The 22338-nt window shown below is 49.4% G+C and overlaps 1 protein-coding gene across 2 annotated transcripts in view; it reads right to left on the bottom strand.

Annotated features, from left to right (window-relative positions):
* Positions 1-1540: 1540 nt before the first annotated feature.
* The window catches only part of HIRA (histone cell cycle regulator), a gene marked incomplete at its 5' end in the record, with an annotated part of 63317 nt that continues 42519 nt past the window's right edge, over positions 1541-22338 (bottom strand). Inside the window, 12 exons of one of the 2 annotated variants that reach the window (XM_081114129.1) lie at positions 1541-2347; positions 9152-9240; positions 11737-11900; positions 12360-12482; positions 14253-14358; positions 14986-15044; positions 15668-15829; positions 16836-16984; positions 18385-18489; positions 18863-19067; positions 19496-19657; positions 21813-22010. In XM_081114129.1, the coding sequence (XP_080970255.1) occupies positions 2231-2347; positions 9152-9240; positions 11737-11900; positions 12360-12482; positions 14253-14358; positions 14986-15044; positions 15668-15829; positions 16836-16984; positions 18385-18489; positions 18863-19067; positions 19496-19657; positions 21813-22010 (1639 nt within the window). In that variant the 3' untranslated portion in view covers positions 1541-2230. The remainder of the gene's footprint in view (positions 2348-9151; positions 9241-11736; positions 11901-12359; positions 12483-14252; positions 14359-14985; positions 15045-15667; positions 15830-16835; positions 16985-18384; positions 18490-18862; positions 19068-19495; positions 19658-21812; positions 22011-22338) is intronic. The other variant, XM_081114128.1, reaches the window with a different exon arrangement.

Raw genomic sequence — 22338 nt, forward strand, 5'->3', positions numbered from 1 at the left:
TTGCCAGGGAAGGGGACGCCTTTGGCATTCTGCGTTGGCACTCCCACAGAGTGAGCGCTATCGTTCTTGAATGCTTCAGGTTGCTCACTGGCTATTTTCTACCATGAACAACACAGCGATGATGCGATTATCTGCACAATAGCTTTACAGTCTAGTAGCCAAAAATGTTAAGAGAATAGACTGTTCACGTTCAAATTAAAATGGGTTTCCCTGTAGTACCTCTGCAGACTGCCCTTTCAGCATCCGTGTAGCCCCACCATCTAACAATAGGGTCAGTTTTTGCAGTCGTAGGGCTCATCTTGTTTGTTTTCCATCTCCCAGGGATCACTGTCCGTTGTTTTCTGATAACCAGTGTCTTAAGACCAGTAATTTGTTCCATGTATTTTGTTCCTTTGGTTGTTTCAGACAGGAGGGACAATTGGGCCCCTTACTCATCTCGACTGAAAGCAGAAGTCTCCAACTTTGTTTCTTGTCTTCCTGTCCAAATAGTAGTGTAAAAACACTGACTGCCCCAAGTTTTCAACAGAGCATTGCCAAGTGCCAGGATGTTGCCTACATGATCCCAGTTAGTTCTCACAACCATGTTTTCTTAACCTCAGCTCCATTTGACAGCTGAAAAGTAAGGCTCAGATTTTTGCTGGTTCAGACCCCAGACAGGCCTGTCAGTTCTTCAGCCATGTGTAGCTTGTAGGCCCGAAGTTCTCAACGTCTCACTGCAGAGTTGTTAAGGGAGGTGCCTGGCCACAGAGCATCTTTGCTTCCTTACTCCTTGAAGAAAAGTTCACACTTGCAGCCTGGCTTTAGAGGTGTCTATGCCCATATCCGCCTGTGTGCTGGCCATGTCAGGCATGCATATGTGCCTGGGTCTCATCCAGCCACCAGACAGATGAGACAGGCAGGTAGACGGCCTCCAGGCAGGGAAGCAGTCAGAGAGGTGCCAGTGGCCAGAGTCGCCTGGGCTTTCTGATCCCGAGTCCAGGCCTCCTTCCTCAGATTCAGGATCACACACAGCTGGCAGGGAGGTGACAATGAGGTCCATGACCCAGGGGTGAAGGTGCTCAGCCCTCACCAAATTTGAAGATTCTGTCATTCTAGCTCTCTCCTCTGCTGTGGGTCAGCTTCTTAGACCACTTTCTAAGAAACTCTCAGCTTCCAGATATAATACTTCAGAAAACATGAGTCTTTACTGATATCCTTCCATGAAATCAGCAAGTCTGCCACAGTCCTTGGTGCCCAGCATGATCAGGGACCTGGGGCACAGCCCAGCCAGAACCAAGGACCTCGATGGCTGGTTTGGAAGAAGAATCATGCGAGGTGGACTGCCTGAGAGCCCCAGCTCTGTCTAAGATGCTGTATGACGAGGGAAGTGACCTCCCCTTTGAGAAATGAATTTCCAGAAGGAGGGGCTGGGGTGGGAGTGGTGGTATCAGATGACATCAGAGATCCCTTCTGGCTATGATGTTGTCACGCTCCGTTTCAGGAGGGACCCACAGTTGTGGGAGAAGGGTGGAAGTTGAAGGAAAGGCAGGGGAAATCAGGATGATTTGGTATCCAATGCGTGTTCATTTATTTTACACTTACAAAAGAAATCACCCACCCTCTGCCCTATCCCCCCAAAACAGTCTCTTTTTACAAACATTTAAAAATTAAAACCAAATGAAGATAGACAAGTTAATTTCAGTACAATTATTTTTCAATGTAGCTGTCATAATTAGAGTTTAAATTTTTTCCTACAAGTAACCAATGTTCAAGTGACTTATAGGGAAATCCTGATTATTGGCCAAAAGGAAAATTCCGTATTACAAGTTAGCAAATTCTAGTACAAAAATAGTCTTTGTGTTGGAATAGTCTTTCCTTTTACATAGGTCTCGGTCAGTCTACTGACTGCATAATACACTAATACATCTCAGGGCTCTCTCTTCACAAATGGCTCATTCGTCATAGCTGAAGCAGCACGGCACCTGCAGTGGCAGGGGCTAGTGTCCACCTCTGGACCGTGCTGAAGACGGTCGGTCTGGGTGTGCCTCGCTGATCCCAGGGCAGCAGGGCGGAGCCCCAGCCCCTGCTCGGCATGGGGGTCCTGGACAGAGGGACGAGTTGCCGGCAGAGCTGCCTCCTTCCACGGGAGCAGCAACAGACCACCTCCTGCCAGTGTCTCCTTGTCCTACTATAGCCTGACAAGGTGAGAGGTGGCCCTGCCCTGGCTGCAGCTGGGGCAGATGTGGGCAGGCTACTTGTCCCTTAGGATGTCGAGCTGTTCCTGACATTCGGTGAAGAGACGCTGGAAGCGGAGGTTCTGCCCGATGACTGGCAGCAGTTCCTTCAGTAGCTCCCTCTTCCGTAGACCCTGTGGGCACAGAAATGACGGCTCAGTGCAAGTGTCAGTGAGGAGACCTAGACTGTGGGTGGTTTCCTGGCCTAACAGAGACCCTTGTGCCTGCCCATCTGACCCCTAGGGACCCCTTGGAGAAACCAGAGATGGATGAGAAAAATTTCTCTGCACGCTAAGAAGCCCTGGGAGAGCTGAAAGGCTGACCTGGGCGTGTGGGTGGGTGGCAGGGTGCAGGGGAAGGACACAGTGCAAGGATACTACAGAGAAAACCAGGGTGGGTCTGTGCCCCTTAAGTCTGCGGGCACAGTCACCACTAGCCTTCAACTGCACTGTTCAGTGACCACCGTAGCTTGGCCTTCCAGAGGTGGATGCAAGTAGAATATCAGGGTAGAGAGACAAGTAGATGGCCACCTGAGGGGGGGCTGCTCCCTCATGCATATGCTCTCCAGGGGTCTGAGGTCAAGCCCAGGGGTGAGGTGGCACCTGGGAGTCAATGACTGGCTTTGGTTTTACAGTCCCGGGGGACGGTCTGCCCTTGGCTCTTGCCCACACCTCCTCCATGCCTGGGTGCACTGGCACCAAGGTCTGCCTGGCCCCTTTGCAACATGCACTGCCAGGCAGGGTCTCCACTCTACAGAACCCCGAGGAGCACAGCTGCTGCAAAGGGAAAGCCACTAACCAGAAATACTGACCGTCAGAGGAGACGGCCCAGCTGTTACAGCAGCACGGTAACCACACAAAGAACTTCAGAAAAGAACAAAGTGTAGGGGTTAAGTTTGAGCAGTACCGTGGCTGAGGAGATGGAATTAGCAGGAGAACGGACCCTGCTGAAGACCGAGTCAGTGGGTCAGATGGAGAGCAGCCAGTGCTCGAGCAGGGAGGCATGCAGAGGGGAACTGTAAGGGAAGAGACTGTAAGAGAAAGTAAGGGCAGATGAAGTCTGGAAATGGGCCCAACATCCACAAGAATCCCACAGGAGAGAGACACAAAAGAGAGAAGGAAATATTTGAAGAAATAATATGGATAGATTTCACACAATTCAAGAAAAAGGAACTGCCTTAGGTTGAAAGGCTTCATTGAGTGCTGATGAAGATATGAAAAAAAAAAAAGGTATTTTAGATACATTAGAATGAAATACACAGAATCTATAGATATCAAACACAAAAAAATTCTGAAAAGTTCTAAAAAACAAGAGCATATCACCTACAAAGGAAGAGACACCAAGAGGCACAATATAGTATTTTAAAAATACTGGGGGAAAACTCATAATCTACTTTTTCATCCAGCTAAGCAGTTATTTACATAAGAGGATGTAATAAAAGATAATCTTAGGCTTGTAAGACCTCAGAATGTTTACCACAGTAAAGATCCACCCTGAAAATGTTCTAGAAAGTACTCAAAAATAAGAAGAAATAAAGAGATGATGCTAAAAGAGATATGAAAAGTAATGTGATCAACCTCTTGCTAAAGTTTATGTTGGTCTTAAAAAAAAAGTAAACAAAAAATATAAATTATTTCAATTTGTGATTAAAAAATCCTCAGCTTGTCAGATTAAACAGAAGCCAGACACATGATGTTGGCAAAAAACGCATAAACATGGATAAAGAAATGTTAAAAGTTAAAGATGGAGAAAGATTATGTTAGTAAATAAAAGTGTGTGTTTTACAATTATCAAAGTAGATTTTGAAACAAAAACATCTTTGGAAAAAGAGAAAGTCAGGAGAGAGGGACAAAACTACGCTTACAGGGAGATTTTAATACACACTTCATTAGGGATGTGTCCAGAAAGATAATTCAGGTAATTCAAACCGAACATTCTGTAAACATGACCATTAGGGCATTAAGGCACTCAGAACTAGAGAACACAAATTCTTCTTTGGCACACATGGAAATATGAAAAATTGCTCTAAAAGCAAACCTCAACAAAATAACAGATCTCATGTAGATTGTGAATTGGCTTGGGCCAAATACATCCTAACTATTTAGTGAATAATTTTATCAAAATGCAGACATACCTACCTATTTGTTTAGATATTATGCTACAATGCAGAGTTGAGTAGTTGTAAGTGATCATATGGATTTGCAAAGCCTGAAATGTTTATTCTCTGGTCTCTAATAAAAATGTTTGGGCTTGGCTGGTGTGGCTCTGTGGCTGAGCTTCAACCTATGAACCAGGAAGTCAAAGTTCAATTCCTGGTCAGGGCAAATGTCTGGGTTGTGGGCTTCATCCCCAGTGTGGGGTGTTCAGGAGGCAGCTGATGACAATTCTCTTTCATCATTGATGTTTCTATCTCTCTCTTCCTCTCTGAGATCAATTTAAAAAAATCATCAAGAAATTAAAAAAACAACAAAAAAATTTAAATTGAAACCTGAAAAACTCTATTTAAGAAAATGAAAGGAGCCCTAACCGGTTTGGCTCAGTGGATAGAGCGTCGGCCTGCAGACACAAGGGTCCCAGGTTCGATTCTGGTCAAGGGCATGTACCTTGGTTGCGGGCACATCCCCAGTAGGGGGCGTGCAGGAGGCAGCTGATCGATGTTTCTCTCTCATCGATGTTTCTAACTCTCTATCCCTCTCCCTTCCTCTGTAAAAAAATCAATAAAATGTATTAAAAAAAGAAAAAGAAAATGAAAGGATATCAAATAAACTGCTATTAGCAAAGTAAAAATTTCAGATGGTCTATAGCACCAGGGTCAAGCTACAAGAGGATCTACCTGGCCTGAAGGCTGGTTTCAATACCAACAGCCATCAAGTATCATCTCCTACCCAGGGCTCAGTAATAGGTGATGCTCCTCACTGTTTCAGGCAGCAGCCTGGAAACAGCTCATCACCCTCTCTCTGGCCAATGACACAGGTCCTACAATGAAGACCTTTGCAGAGGGGCTTCCAACAGCAGGCCCTGGCTGAGGAGACAGTGGTGAGCACAAGGCTCAGGCACCTGAAGGATGGCTGCTTAGTGCCAACCCTCTGTTCCCACCTCCCTCCTATGCACACTGAGTCTTGATCCTTGAGGGAAAGAAGACTGGATCTTTGGAGGCATACTAGCAGCTCATATCACAAAGAGTAATTTCCCTAATATATAAGAATTCCCACAAAGCAATTTCTAGAAATTTTGTCATGGATTTGCCCACGCACTATGAGCAGACCAGCTATTTTAAGCAGTTCACAGGAAAAGCAAGTGGGACCACACTGACAGTGCTTCCTAGGAAGGAAGCCACAGACTCTCCTGGGCAAATTCCTAATAAGGCATCCCACTTAGAGATAGCAAAAACCACCAGCCGGGAGGAGGAGGCAGGGAGAGTGCATGGCCATGAATCAGTGGCCTGTCTGTGCTCCCTTTTGCCTGCACCACACTGGCCTAGAAGGCTTACCTTCAGGCTGTGACAGAGAACTGTTACGTAGAGCTCTTGCTGACATTTTGCCCTAAGGATCCCAGAGTGAAGCCCACAGGAGTGGTTGGTTGGGCACTGGCCTACCTGTCTCCCACCTCAGCAGATAGCCCATCAGCCTGCCTAGAGGTGAGGTGTTCTTATAGGGAATTCAGAAAAACCTTTCCCACTGAGAAAGGGGACAAAGCTGGACAAAGAGAAACAGACCTCAGAGAGCTCAAGTGCTAGTGGATTGAGCTGGAGTGTGGAGAAGGTAAAAATCCAGAGAGAAACACCTTTGCCTTGGGAACACTTATTATTTTGTTTTAATTGATTTCAGAGAAGAAGGGAGAGAGAGGGAGAGAGAGAGAAAAAAAGAGAGAGAGAGAGAGAGAGAGAGAGAGAGAGAGAGAGAGAGAGAGGGAAACATCAATAATGAGAATCATTGATTGGTTGCCTCCTGTACACCTCACATTGAGGATTGAGCACACAACCCGGGCATGTGCCCTAACCGGGAATCGAACCTGGGACCCTTCAGTCTGCAGGCCAACGCTCTATCCACTAAGCCAAACTGACTAGGGCTTGGGAACACTCATTGATGAGGAAGAGGCTGAGCAGAGCAACTATTAGACTTGAGGGCTTAGGGGGACCAAAGCAGGGGCATAGGACTCATGAAAAGTGGGGTCCCTGATAAATCCCCCTTCCTTTGTGCTAGTCTCCAAAGAAATGCACTCTAGAATAAGGGTAGACTGGTAGTAAACCAGTCCGTGCACTAATCAGTATCCAGCTTTGAGTCCCCAGGTAGCCCAGAAGACTTCAATCCCTGAATTGGTTGAGGGAGCCTTGTAGGGCTAGGGCCAAGAGCAAATAAAAGTGCTCTGTAAAGCAGGTAACATTACTGAGGCTTCAAAACACTTCTACAAATAATCATTCAAATACCAAGTCTAGCAGACAGTCAAAACCAACCAGGCACATAAAGAGGTAAGACAATATAAATGAGAACTAGCAGAAATATTTATAGGAAATAGAAACAGATCTATAAGGGCTCCTCATAGTAGAACGATGCTCAAGTAGATAAAAGACTAAATTGAAAATATGGGGAGAACTGAAACTATAAAAATAATGTAACAGATTCCAAAAAGAGGATATTATATTTCTCATGATGGGGAAAATGGAATATAATCAAAGAGAACCTAGGAAAATACACAGAATGAATGAACGACATAGACTTAGAGCTTTGTGAAACTTCAAAACACCAAGTAAGGATCATCCCAAAATAATTTACAAAACAATGGAAATCAGATTCCTGGCAGTTTTTAGCAACAACAGTGGATGATAAAAGTCTGTGGCACAGCATAATATCTTCAAAGCTCTAAGATTTTTTTAGCCAACCAAATTAAGATCTATTGTAACACAATAAAAAGGGAGCCCTAGCTGGTTTGGCACAGTGGGTAGAGTGTTGGCCTGTGGACTGAAAGGTCCCGGGTTCAAATCCAGTCAAGGGCACATGCCTGGGTTGTGGGCTCGATCCCCAGTGGGGGGCATGTAGGAGGCAGCTGATTAATGGTTCTTTCTCAATTTTGGTATTTATCTCTCTCTCCCTCTCCCCTCCTCTCTGAAATCAATAAAAAATATTTTTTAAAAAAGGGAATAAAAAGTAGAGGAGGCCAAGTATACACCAAGGTCTTTAGAACCTCGTGAGACTGACTCTCTCACTGCCACTCTGTTCAGCTGTTCCTCTTATGCTGCAAGACGCCCAACCCCAACCTCAGGGCCTTTATACTTGCTGTTCCCTCTGCCTGGATATTCTTTCCCCAAATATCCGTGGGGCTTCATCTCTCACCTTTTCCGGTCTCTGCTCAGTCAGTTAGGTCTTTCTTGATCACCCAATATATAAAATTGCATCCTGCCAGTACTCCCTTATCCCCGCCCTATATATATTTCTTTCCATGGCACCCACCCCCACCCAACACTTTGAATGTACTTGTTCACTTGTTTTGAATCTGCGTCTCTCCACAAGAATGAAGATCATAAAGGTGGGGCCCCCGTCAGCCTTAGTCACTGCTGCCTGCCCTGTGCCTAGACTACGCCTGGCCAGAGAAAGTGCTCCATCAGTCTTTGCTCAGTGACTGAATGAAGCACTGAAGCTAACTCTTGGACCCACAACTTCTCCCATTCCTCACCAACCTGCTCCTTTTTCAATTCAATCAATACGCTAGCTAAAAGAACCTTAGACCACACATTCACTTTTCTCTTTTCCTCACCTACTCCATATCCAACCACCCACACACCAAGTCTTTTTTTGTTCTGCCTCCAAAACACATCCTGAATCTGTTTTCTTTTCCCTCTTGATAGCCACCATATTGATCCAAGTCACCTGCATCTATTGCCAGAACTTTTGAAAAAACAAAACAAAAACCCCCCCACAAAAAACAAGCCCTGATCAGTTTTCTTTTCTTTTTTTAAAAAACATATTTTTTTTTATTGAGTTCAGAGAGGAAGAGAGAGAGAGAGAGAGAGAGAGAGAGAGAGAGAGAGAGAGAAACATCAATGATGAGAAAGAACCATTTCTGGCTGCCTCCTGCACACCCCACACTGGGGATGAAGCCTACAACCCGGGCATGTGCCCTGACTGGGAATTGAACTGTGATGACTTCCTGGTTCATAGGTCAATGCTCAACCACTGAGTCACGCTGTCTGGCCTGACCAGTTTTCTATGTTAGTTCATGTCACCTCTGCTGACTGGTCTTCTATGTCAGCTTACATCACATCTGTGTAAAATCCTTCAATAACTTCCGCTGCCTAGACGAAAACTCTGGATCTTCATAAGGCTTCCATGATCTGTTTCCTGCTCACCTCTTTTGCCTAATCTCTTACCCTCTCTTCTGCCTATTATGTCTCAGTCACAGTGGCCTCGATGTACCAAGTCCTCTTTGCATGTACTACCACCTCCACCAGGAAACTCTCCCCAGGGCTCTGCAGAGCTGGCTCATCCTCAAAGTCCTCTTCTGAGGTCTTCCCTGGTCACCTTCCCCAGGCATGCTTGTCTTACTGATCTGCTCATTTCCTTCTAAGCATAATCCATGTCTAAACCTTTCTTGTTGACTAAATTGCCCACTGGCTTTTATCTGCCTCCCTACCAGATTGCAAGCTCCATGAGGGCAGGGAAGGATCTTTCACCTTCATTCCTGAACAAAACCCACAGCTCTGCGCAGGCAGCTTTCCTTAGCACAAGTGCATGGCTGAACCCCCTGAGGCCTCATGCTGAGGGCCCAGCTCTTGCTGGATTGTGCAGTGCAGGCATCTCACCTGCTCACTGATGCTGGGACCCAAGGCATTGTGCTGTAGACATCTACTGAGGAAGAATTCCAAAGCACTTTGGCTTACTTTTTAAATTTCCACCTTCACTTTTCAAGAGAATTCTTGTGGCAAGAATGAAAGAAGCACCTACCACTACCGTTGACTCCCACTGGCTTCCAGTGGAGTAGTGAACCGGACCCAGTAAGTCCTTGCATATTTCTCGGAGTCGGTATTCAAACCCTAATTACAGAAAAAAAGAAAAGAACAAAAACAAAACAAAACAAAACAGAAATAGGAACACATTACAAAAAGAAATAAAAAAATCAAGAATATGCTAAGTTGTTGGGTATATCAAAACAGACTGAACAAAGGCTTATTGTGTTGCCTATGATGGGCAAAATGCCTCTTGCATGCCTCTCAGTTTGGGGCACTGAGACTCATAATGACAGATTCTCACTCACTCACCTACTCCCTTGACAATGCATGCAGTGGCCCCTCTATGCTGGGCCAACAAGAAAAAATGAGATGTGGCCAGTTTTGGGATGGACCCCCCAAGGTTATGGGAAATTGTAGAAGGAGGGGAGAGGGCTAGTTAGATTTGAGAGAAGACATCTTGGCAGCCAGTGTGAGAGGAGATCAGCAGGGTCAGCAGGTAAGAGATGGCGAGGGGATGAGTTTAGATTGAGGAGGTGGTGACTAAGCAGAGACAGGAGAAGTAGGCATGGGCCTATCAAGTCAAGGGTTATGGGCACAGCCAAGTGGTGTGCCAGAAATGCTAGAGGCAGGTCTGGAGTCTGTAGGCACCAGGGGCAGCTGAAGCCACAGGAAATGGATGAAATCACCCAAAGATGAGAGTGGAAATAAGAGGATGAAGCTGGAATATGAGGAATTTCAAGGAAAGGGGTCTCCTATTAAAACCTGAGTTCTCCTTTTACAGTTAGGAAGCAAGGGATAAAGAGAGGAGGTGACTTATGTATGGACACTGGAACAGACACGTGAAAGATGAAGAGGAGCGAGCGGCAGAAGTGATTTCACAAATGGGTGCAGGCCCCAGAGGAGGCAGTGGCTTTATGCAGGGCATCAGGGTGAGTCCTGATCAACAGCCAGAATGAAGGAAACCGGAGGAGCCAGAGGAGGCATTTCCCTAGCAGAATGGGGTGTGAGGAGCATCCCAGAAAAGGGGGGAGGGCTTGCGAAGACTGAATATTTAGAAATGCCAGTGACCACACATGCTGGGCGGCCACACAGACTGGAGAGTAAATATCAAACTCATTACTAGAGTCTGCTGGGGAAGGGAGAGGGGCTTCGAGTTGGTCAGTCATGCTTGTCCTCAGAGGTGTGTGTGTGTATAATATATATATTTATTAGAGGCCCGGTGCACGACATTCATGCACTTGGAGGGGGAGGGGGGTGTTCCTCAGCTCGGCCTGTGCCTTTTAGCAGTCCAGGAGCCCTCAGGGGATGTCTGACAAGCCATCAGTCGGACATCCTTAGCGCTGTCTAGCGCTGTCGCAGAGGTGGAGAGGCTCCCACCACCACCGCTGCTGTGCTCGCTAGCCAGCCATCGGCCGGCTTGTGGGTGAGTGAGCGGCGATCCCCTTGTGGGAGTGCACTGATCACCAGGGGGCAGCTCCTGCAGTGAGCATCTGCCCCCTGGTGGTCAGTGAATGTCATAGCAACCAGTCGTTCTGCTGTTTGGTCAATTTGCATATTACCCTTTTATTATATAGGATTATATAGGATTGCAAGGTATATAGAACATGTAGTTGCATCAGAGGAAACATGATATACAAATTCTGGGAATAAAATTTGTAGAGGTTTGACCTTTTTTTTCTGTCTTTTCTAGACTTCATTTTTACCCTCTAAATCATAAACAAAATGGAGAGGGTGATGTCAAAAGCAAAGCAAGGCCAGGAGAGGCTGTGGGGGAGGCTGCTCAGTAACCTGCATGATGACACAGGGAGAACTTAGGGAGGGCCAGTTCCCAGGCCACATCTCTGGAGGCCATGTTCAAGGGGAAGGAAGAATGGTAAGGCGGACTCCATGCTTGCCTAGCAGAGAGGATGAGAGGCTTTGGGAGGTCACCCTAAGAACAGGATGGTCACTTCCTGTAACACACCTTGCTTTCTGCTGAACAACAGTGCAAGTGTGGGTGGGCATATACTGGGAAGAAGATGCAGGTGCTGAGAGCCCTGGCAGGGAAAGCTAGGCTAGAGGGACAAGGGGAGGTGCTGGACAGCAGGCCAGTCCTTCCAGGGCATGTGGGGGTGCAACGAAAAGGAAGAGGAGCGCAAGCACATTGGATGCTGCAAGACACCCTCCCTGGGGTCACTGACCACTGAGGCTCCAAGGGTGTGAGGGAAGAACAGAAGTCTGAGCATCACATTTGCATGTCTTTCCACATATCCTCTGCCCTCACCCTCTCCTGCTGCCAATCTTGCTGGCCCTCAGGGAACACTTCCTTCAGGGGCTGGGAGCCTGTAATGGGCTGGATGCCTGCTGAGCCTGATCACAGCTCAGGCTAGGAGATGGGGGTGGGGAGGCTGAGGGTGCATCATGTTGACAGGGAACTGGAGGCTAGGGCCTCTTGGATGACCATGGCAGACTGGGAGAAAGGAATGTAGGGAGCCCTAGGCCACTGTACCTCTTCCCTGACTCACAGGCTTTTAGGAGGGTTGTGTTGGGACAGGGATTGAGCTGGGCCCAGGAGAATGGAGGAACCACCAGGGACCTCACCTTCGTTCACAAGGTACCGTGCGTAGAGGAGGAGCCAATGGCGATACTCATGGCTGGACTGCAGGGTGAGTGCTGCTGCCACCTGGTTTTCTAGGTAGGCCAGGGTCGTCTCCTGCTGCACCACGTGAGGCACGGAGAAAAGCCGGGCCGCCTGCCTCCCTGAACTGCAGAAACACATCATGAGGCAGTGGGTACTGTGTGGGCAGGAGGCTGCCACCATGCACCCCAGGACACCAGCAAGAAGCCAGCAGAGGGGCAGATGTCAGGCTCCACACTGGCCTACCCATCCCCATGTCTCAGTTGCAGACGTCCTGGATGCTCTGGCACCCCAGGTGTACCCCGCTCTGTACCTCCCATTTAGATCCCTGAGGTAACAGACCCCCAACCAAAATACATGAGTGCCCATGACCTGTGGCACCTCAAACTGCATCTGGGCCCTGAAGTAATAGGGCTTGCATCCAGCACCCTGAGAAATTATCTGATGTGGGCCCCAAACTCTTGGCACCTACAGTCTGCCTGTGCTGAGCAGCAGCTGAGCACAGGGGACAGCAATCAGAGAGCTGGCCTGCGTGGGACTGTACTTGCACAACCCAGTCACCTCTTCCGGCACTTGGGTTACCTACGTGGAGGCACGGCCCTGGACTATGGCTAAGGGTCCCGAGCACAGCATGGCGTCCTGGGGAGGCAGGCTGCTCCTGAAGTCCGCACACTGGGCCAGGGAGTCTTGCTTGTCAGAAACCAGGTTCCTGGGGAGGTAAAGGCAGGAGCTGAGCTCAGAAACCAGGAGGTCCAGCAGGGTAGGCTGGCAGTGAGGCTGCCGAGGAGCAAGCACCACAGACCTGTTACCAGAACACCAGCGAAGGCTGAGGGTCATTGCATTCTCACCACAGGTCTCTCACAGACAGCTTTCATTACAAGGGAACATTAATGACAGGGAAGGTCACTGACAAGGCTCCTGGGGCCAGGAGGCCCACGTGTGAAGTGGTCTAGTCCACGTGGCCCAGCCCTTCGAAGCTTCGAGGAATGCCAGCATCCAGCCTTCATGTGCTTCCACAGCATCCGAGGCAGTCAGCTCTTTATCTTCTCCACACACTTCACATCTTTGTGAAAACTTTCTTTACGCACTTTAAAGACAGCCAGGTGCCTTTGTAAACATGCCCAAAATACAAAGGGCCAACATTTTCCTTCTTAAATACCCGGCTTGTTTCCATTATTACAGTAATCACATAATAATACACAACATCTTGCCGAAACCGGTTTGGCTCTGCGGATAGAGCGTCGGCCTGCGGACTGAAAGGTCCCAGGTTCGATTCCGGTCAAGGGCATGTACCTGGGTTGTGGGCACATCCCCAGTGGGGGATGTGCAGGAGGCAGCTGATCGATGTTTCTCCCGCATCGATGTTTCCAACTCTCTATCTCTCTCCCTTCCTCTCTGTAAAAAATCAATAAAATATATATTAAAAAAAAAAATCAATAAAGTATATTTAAAAAAAAATAATACACAACATCTTGCAATTGAAAGAGCAGGCAGCGGGGAGTGTCTTCTTCTTCTTCTTCTTTTTTTTTTTTTAACTCAGGAAAGAGATCTCAGGATGGGATGAATTGGTGCCTGGCAACTCTGAACAGAGAAATGCCACAAGAACTTGGGTTTGAGGGACCAAAAGGTGCAGGCAGAAGAATTTCTCAGAGTGGCTGGTATACAATGCACACAGTTTACATGTTGGGGTTGAGATCTCTGATGTAGAAAGGATTTTTACAAATATAAAAATGGGCTCCATGCCGAAACTGGTTTGGCTCAGTGGATAGAGCGTCAGCCTGCGGACTGAAAGGTCCCAGGTTCGATTCCGGTCAAGGGCATGTACCTTGGTTGCGGGCACATCCCCAGTAGGAGATGTGCAGGAGACAGCTGATCGATGTTTCTCTCTCATCGATGTTTCTAACTCTCTATCCCTCTCCCTTCTTCTCTGTAAAAAATCAAGAAAATATATTAAAAAAAAAAATGGGCTCCAAATTCCAAATGGGTGGAGGAAAGGTACAGACCACTGCATCTGCTAATGGCGCAACCTTACTAATTTACAAAGTCAAAACTGCTACTGGACTTCAAAAACTGCTATGTGCTGGCGAAGGTATTGTGAAGCTGACTCACCGATGCTGATGATGGCTAAGGAAGCCAGGCTGGAAACATATATTTGCAACCATAAGAACTTTCAAGTGCCTATTCCAAACAAAGTGATCTCAGCAGACAAAGCAAAGCACCCCTGTACACGGGCTCTGAGAGCAGAGAGGCTGTGGGCCTCCAGCCTCTAATAGGGACTGTAGGGCCTATACAGGTGGGTTTGAGTTCTGTCTCCTCCAGCAGAGAGGAGACCAAGCGGTCATTGTGACCTCTACTCCAGGGCCCAACTCTCAGGAAAAGCCAAGCCAGGCAGGCCTGAGGAGCAAGTACCACATGACCTGTTACCACCTGGGACAGACACCTCCTCTGGGGCAGGGCCAGGGAAGGGTGGCTTGCTTACCATGTAGAAAGTGACGGATTAAAGCAGTAGGCCTTTCCATCGGACAGGTTCATAACTGGGATTCCATGCTGTGTAAGTAAGATCTGTGACACCGTCATATCACTTCCTGGGGAGACACCATAAGAATGGATTCTGGGTGTGTTCTGATCAGCAAGTGCTTGCACATGCACCAAGGGGAATCTGAACATGGCACCCAGTCCCAGAAACAGGTGCCTTAACGCTGACTCAGCAACTAGGGAGTATCTTCCCTGTGAGTGCTGTTTTCACCACCACCCACAGGTTCTTTGTCACCACACAGGGAGCCAATGAAATGCGCCCCAGAGAGGGTGCATCTCCCTGCAACATAACTGTGACCCCTTGTCACACTGAGTACCTTGGGCTGAGCCAAGAGACTGGCTCTGGCTCTCTGTCTAGGCCAGTGATGGCAAACCTTTTGAGCTCGGCGTGTCAGCATTTTGAAAAACCCTAACTTAACTCTGGTGCCGTGTCACATATAGAATTTTTTTGATATTTGCAACCATAGTAAAAAAAAGACTTATATTTCTGATATTTATTTTAGATACATAAATGCCGTTTAACAAAGAAAAATCAACCAAAAAATGAGTTTGCATGTCACCTCTGACACACGTGTCATAGGTTCGCCATCACTGGTCTAGGCTGAGTGGAGCTTGGGACTTGAGCTTCCCTGTCCCCTCCCTCATCAGGGCACCAGGGCCAGCCCATCGCCGGTTACCTGCCAGGATAGAGTGTAGAGATTCTTCTTTTACCACAACCACCTGTCTGTGAACATCCCTAGGAGGGAGATAAGAAGCAGCTTACTCTCCAATCTGAGCAAATGCCTGAAAGTGCGCCGCGGTGCTCAGGCCCCTGCTCTGTGGTCTCTATTCACACCCTGCCCCGGCCTCCCCGAGAGGAGCTCTGGGCCACAAGAGGCTTCTGCTCCCCATGAGCCAGGTTACTTTCTCCACACGAGGCTGTAGCAGAGGGCGCAGGCAACAGAGCTGTGGGGCTTGTCGCTAATGCCATCCCACTTTGGGAGAAGCGTGGTCACAGTGTGGCAGCTGAGATCCCATTCTGATGAACCCACACATTGTGTTTTGGACCCTGGCACATTGTGTTTTGTCATGTGGTTTGCTCTTATAAAAGTGGTAGCAGGGGTAGGCAGCCAGCCCCACTTCCACTTGTATACCTGCCCCCTCCCCCCCACGTACACACACATGTGCGGTGGCCATCACAAGCAGTGTCCAACTGCTTGGGTCTCTTTGCCTGTAAAGACCCCCATGCCAGCAGGGCCCAAGGGCATGTCTGCTAGGTGGCTTCCCCCACTGCCTCCCCTGTTCCTGCAGTGAAGAGGAACCTATACAGGCCTATCCTGCCCTACCTGGAGCCCACCTCACCCCAGGCCTGTCTCTCACCAGACAGATAACGTGGCCGCAGCAGTGAGCGCCATGACGTAGGAGCCTGTGCAATGCAACGTGGAGATTGGGGATGACAGGAGGATGGGAGGGAGGAGGCGGCGACCACAGGTGGAGAACACTGACAGCATCCTCTTTTCACAGGCGACACATACCACATCACTGAGAAGGCAGAGAGGGGATAGGTGTCATGACGATCAGGTGCTGTGGCAGAGGTAGGAGCCCCAAGGCACAGAGCCTTCCTTCTACCTGGGCCTGAGCCTGAGTGGGTGCAGCAGCAGGAGAGGCAGGGAGAGGGCCGGCCAGTAGGACTGGGGGAGGGTGGGACAGCAGGGCTGACAAAACTGAGATCTCTCATTAGAGACTATGTTCTCCTCCCCCACTAGGCTGCTCAAGCTTTTCCGAATTCACCCTAATGTTAACTTGTGACGGGGGGTGCTTCAGAGGACCACTGATGGTGACCCAGAAAACACACCTCCCTTGTCATGTGAGGCCAAACAGTGTCCACTCAACAGTCTACTGGTTACAACTAGCTGGACTAGTCCTGAGAAGGTCTCTGCCAAGAAAGGCCAGAAGTGTGGGAATGACAAAGTGTGTCTCCATAAGGGACGCCAGCTGTGTGCTCAGAAAGCCTTTCTGGCTAGGGTAGGGGTGAATACAGGGACAGCTTCAAAGGATAGAGGCCCAGAAGTCCATTGTGAGACCCTGTGTGACTAACACTGAATTCAGGTCTCCCCTCAAAGTGCAGAATCTGAAAGGGGCGGGCTGGGAACTCAGGGGGGACAGTCAGAAATCTATCTTGACTTCCTTGGATTAAAATCTGGGATCTAGAGAAAGAACCAGCCCAAGTCAGAGCCAGGCAGAGCTCAGCCTGGGACCTGAGACTTCAGGAGTCTGGCCAGACAAGGGAATCACAACACCTGGGTGAAGATCCTGGCATGGGTGAGCCTCTAGGATTCCGTTTTCCCAGCTGCACCATGGAGGTAATGACGCCAACTTCACTGGGTGTGCAGGGACCGAGGTGATAGCTGCACACACTCAGCCCAGACAAGACCTGCAGTCTCTGTGGGAGCTAGCACTTGGGGGGCAGTGCATCAGCACCACACAACACACACGTGGTGCTTGCTTTACATGAAATGCTGGGCTAGGCGAAGACCCTCACCCTTACCAGCTACCGGCGGCAGTGAGGATCCGGCTAGTGAGTACCGTCTCCCACTCCTTCCCTTCCCGGTTACACTTCAAGCGGCTCAGCTTCACTCCCCCCACGGCTGTCACTTCATTCTCCACCTCAATGTACATGGAGGGGTCGGAGCTCACCTGAATGGAGGAAAGCAAACACAATGTTCTTTCCGTGTAGCAGAGCAGAGAACTGGTGTTAGAGCTAGAGACTCCAGAGTTTCCTAACCCTACCATTTCCTTTCACAGGAAACATGCAGAGAAGGCATGTGGCTTGTCTAAGAGCACACTGCAAGCGAGGCCCATAGCCAGCTGGACACAGCTGGTGGTGAGACGTGGCTCCTAGTTGAACGTCTTCAGAGATCACAGTGCTTGGTAATAACCGAGGAAAAGTCTAGAAAACCCGAAATCCTCTCTAGTTCCTTTGGTAGTGAGCCTCTGTCTGCTCATCTGAAACCAACCTCACGGGAGTGTCCCTAGAAGCGCATGCATATGTATGAAAGCACTTAGTTCAATCCCTGGCTCCACAATGGGCTCAACTTTGTCTTTTGTGTATGGGGAGATGACTGACAATCCGTATGAAAAACCAGGCAGAATGGCTGAACAGTTTGCACTTGTGTAGCCACATAAGTGGGTTACCTGGGGCAGAGGGCCATATAGAAACCAAGAAGGGCTCCAAGCAGCACTCAGTGGTGAAACCCCCAGGGGAAGCTGGAGGAGTTTGGGAGAGGGGGTTGTGCTCCTTGCCTCTGCTCACCTCAGCAACAAGAACAAAGCATGTGGGTCCCTATTCTTAGGCTCAGAAGGACCTGTGGCAGGAAAGGCCGACACCCCATGAGGACCAGCCTGGGTTGGGGCCGTGTGCAGCCTGTGAGAAATGACCTGCATATGGAGTCTGAAAGGGTTTCCTATTGATATGCACCTGAGGAACAAAGGGCATGAAGTGACTGGGTGTGCAAAGGTCTGGCATGGGTGCTAGACTAGTGACTACAGGGCCTCTGCATATAAAGGATTATTTACTCTACAATAATATTTAAAAAAACTGTGTTTTGAACAAGCACATGGTTAAAAGAGCCCTGATGCAAACTCTGTGCTGGGCCCAGGAAAATGAATAGGACCAGTGGGCTGGTTGGGAGGGAGACCACTACCACACAGTCCGATGGGCACTGAGTCTGAGGCTGCTTGGGACCAAGTGTGGAACGAAGGAGGCTTCCGGAAGGGACTCCTGAGACAATTCTGGAAGGAGCTGGCCATTCAGAAGATGGCGGCAGGGACTTTGAGGGCAAAGCCACAGAGAAAGAAGCGTGGTGGTGGTGGGGGCAGGGCCTGAAGGGGCTCCTGGAGAACAGACTAGTAATCTTGCTAATAAGACTGGTGGTTGCCATGATCAACTACAACTTCCCTCAGAGTATGATGGAGAACCACTGGGCAACAGCCCTGTTTCTGACAATTCAGGGTTTACACAGGGGGTTGGGGAAGGAGTGGGGCTGGGGAGAGAGAGAGAGAACACGCTGTGAGGGAGAGGCAGGCGGCCGGCTCACCTGGAGGGTGAATGCTCTCTGGGGGCCCGGCATGGGCAGCTTCAGTGTAGGCGCTGGTACAGACAGACACACAGTGTCCTTTTCCGCGGTCAGAGCAGCTGGGGACTGCAAGAGCAGAAATGTCCCTGAGCCCCTCCCAGCACTGTCGGGCAGTGTCAGGTACAGGCGAGTCACCCAGAGATAAGCCCGGGCCAGTTCCCCAGGTATTTCCACCCTCTCTGGGAGGACAGTACAGATCTGCTCCAGTGATCCCACTCGAAAGATGAGGTAGGCAACGTCAAGGAGCTGCTCAAGGACTCTGGGTAGGTCAAGAGCAGGTCTGAGGGGGAGTGTGCCTCCATGCTAACCAGCGGTTCCCACACTGATGAGGCACACTGTGCTGTGCAGGGCCTCCCTTCTCCCACTTGGGCACAAGCAAGCTCCAGCGCTGAACCCAACAAGTGGGCTGGGGAAGCTAGCACAGACCTGCTGGCCTCACCTGGACAGACAGAGACATGGGCATGAGCCGTGAGTCCTTCCGAGGTCGCCCTTTCTTCTTTTTCTCCACTGTTTCCACCTCAAGCTCCAGTTTTCGCTTGGAGAGGGAGGAGGACTTGGCCACAGGAACCTTCTCATCGCTGTCGCTGCTGCTCTCCAGGAGGTCCCGGGGCCTCAACTCTTTCACAAGGTTCTGCTCTTTCAACCTGCACAAACACAGATGCCCATGGCTTTTTCCATATGATTATTAACTTGTAATTATCAATAAAATCCCCCAAAACTGCAACATTAAAAAAGGAGGTGAGGACTTCTGGTTTCGGTTCGAACATTCACACCAACTCTGGCTCCATTCACACAGTTATTCTCAGCACATCTCCCACACTGCCCAGCTGCCATGCTGTTGCCCTCATGTCCTTGTGCAGAGCTGCTCTGTCCACCCCCATGCTCCTTCCAGCAACCGTCCCACTTGGAGCAGCCGCTCCTTTCTCCTTGAAACAGGGGCTCCTGAGTACAGAGAGAGACTGATGCCTGCTCCCCCAGGGAGGGCAAGCTGCTTGGTAGGAGAGAGGACGCTGCACTGCTGGCCTGAGGCTGCACTCACCTGGTCACTCTGAGCCCCACAGCCACCACCTACCTTTCTACGGCCGTCGGTGTCACACTTGTCAGGACAGGAGCACCAGGTGTGGCTTTGGACCGCTCCGTGAACCGGGAGTCAAACGCTTTCATGGGTTCAATCTTGGATGGGGTTGTTAACACAGAGGGGGATGATGCAGCAGGAGCCGAGGTAGCGTTCACGCTGGGGTGGGGAAGAAGATGGGAGAGCATGTCAAGCACAATTCGTCAGGGATTTGGGAGTCTGGGATTTACATTACCTGGAGCCAAGTGAAAGGGCACAAATATAAAACTTCTAAAAACACAAAAATTTCGAGGTACGATGTACTACTCCTATTTTAAAAATATTTTCACATGTTAAAATTCTGGAAGTTTGCCATGGCCAGGTAGCTAGAGCGTGTCCCAATGCACCAAGATTGTGGGTTCGATCCCCGGTCAGGGCACATACTATAAGCAACCAATGAATGTATAAAAAGTGGAACAACAAATCAATGTTTCTATTTCTCTAAACCAAATCAATAAATAAAAATGGTAAATATGAAAAAAGTAAACATTTATAAAAAAATTCTCCAAGTTCGGTTATCGGAGAATGCACTCACATTTGCCCCACTGCACTGTTCTGAGAGCTTCGGGGGTTAGCACGAGGCCTAGAAAGTGGTTCTTGCAACCCTTTTCTGCTCACCATACGGCCCAATCTCCACAACTTGAATTCAGCCACCCATACCACTCCACCCACCAGCTTTTCCCACTTTGACAATGGGTCCTAGGAGAAAAGCCCCATCTGGGGTCCTGAAGCCACTGTCTATTCCTGGCTTTCAACCTCCTGCCCCGGTGGCCCCTCAATGTAACAATTTCACATTCTTCACACTCTCCTCCCAGTGTCCATCCCACAGCCTTTGCCTTCTCCTCTGAGAAAGGAGAGCCCAAGCATGAGCCTGCTAGCTACCCTGTGGTCATCTGCATCCCTCACACTGGGTCTCCAAACCACTGGGCCTCCCAACCGCCGGACTGGACCCGATACCAGATGCCTGGCAGGTATCCTAGATAGCCTCTCCTCCTCTCCAGGGAACTCTAGGACCAACTATTGAAACATTTTGCAAATCTGGGGCTTTCTAACTGGTCAAGCTGTTCCATCTCCTCTTCCCATCTACCCTCACACTTCCCTCAGCCACGGGACACTTGATACTTGGTGATGCCTCCATGACCATGACATCAGAGCTCAGGAAGGAGGAGGCTGTAACCAATCATATGGAAAAAGCCATGGGTATCTGTTTGTGGAGGTTGAAACCAATCAACCTCGAGCCCACACCCCCTACTGGGATCGAGCCCACACAAGACCCTGTCCCCACCGATGGAGAATCACTCTAACAGTAGTTTAGCTGGGTGGCAGCTATGTTTGGGCACCAGTGCCTCCTGGAGTGATCTGTCTAAGGTGCAAGACCAGAGCCTTCTGTGTCTCCATTCTAAGGAGAAGCCCAGGGTATGTGATTCAGCAGCGAAGCCCAGCTTTCCCCCCTTTACTGACACTCCTCAGGGACTTGGGGTTCTGCTCTTGCTGCTGTCCCCTAACCCTTCCCCGGGGTGGCCTATACGGGGCCTGGGTAGGGCATCCTCCAATAACCCTTCCTGAGACCTGCCCAACGAGCCCTCCCCCGCTTTGGATGGCTAGCCATTTCCACACAGGAGACCCGAGGAGCCACCCCTCTGCCTCTGTGTTTGCCCCTTTCTCCACCAGCTGACACTCTCTCTAGGGACAAGGACCCACCAATCAACCCCATGTGGATGCCTGGGCACTCGCAGTGTGTAACCCAGGGCAGGTACTGGGTAAATGTTCACTGAGGGAATGGCTCCTGGCTCTTATTCATGCTCCTCTGGTTCTTACTGACTTCCAACTTGGTTTCCAGGTAATGGCTGGTGCAGACAAAGGCTCCTGGAGCAAACGTAATTCTGAGAGTGAAAGACGACCCTGCCCCAGCACACTGGCGCTCTGCCCGAGATGGCTGGTGTGGCGACGCTACCAACAAGGCAGTGGAGGCTAAGCCACCTCCAGCGCAGACCTGCCAGAAGGTGAGTTGATCCGCTGGCAGGTGACGTGCCCCTGGCTGGTTCCCACCCTTAGGAGCCCAATCCTAGGACTGCTCTTCCCCCAGGATGTGGAGTCCTCACAGCCCTGTGCATCAGACTCAGCTGAATGAAGGCCTCCCTTCCGAGCAGGCCCTCATCTGAAATCGAGCATCTTTTTTCTTTCTTTTTATTGAAGGGGCCATGAAGTGTCCCTGGAACTGTGTCCAAACCCAAACTTTCCCCAGGGACAGGAGGAAGCCTTGGTGCCCACTCACCTGTCCTTATTGACAGAATTGCCCGCAGGCCTGGTGCCGGCTGCTGCCGCAGGTTCTGTGGAAGGCTTTGAGGTGCCGAAGGAGTTGGGGGTAGTGGCGTCCAGTGGCAGCAGCTGTGGACTACTGTGAGAGGATAGCATGCTGCCTGCCAGGGAGCCTGAGAGTGGGATGCTGTTAAAGAACGCCGTGGAGAAGTCCCTGTGGTCAGAAAGAACAAAGTCAGCCTCAGAAATCAGATACACATCAAGTACTTCATACAATTCTAAGTAACTTTTTTTCTGGATCCAAAGATAATTTATTTTCAAAGAAGAAAATTTGCAAAATTACAAAACTAAAATCATTCCATACACTCTGTTTAACTGACTCTAAGTTGAACTGATACTTTATGTACCACTAAGAAAAAACTGTTACCAAATATAATTGTCAGATGCATCCTGGTCTTAGAGGTGTTAAAATGTAAAAACATGTGTCTGAGAACTAATGAAACACAGCATACAGAGTGGACCTCCCTTTCCTTATGGGCTAT

The sequence above is a fragment of the Myotis nattereri genome, assembly GCF_964212035.1.
Source record: "Myotis nattereri genome assembly, chromosome: 19".
Lineage (NCBI taxonomy): Eukaryota > Metazoa > Chordata > Mammalia > Chiroptera > Vespertilionidae > Myotis > Myotis nattereri.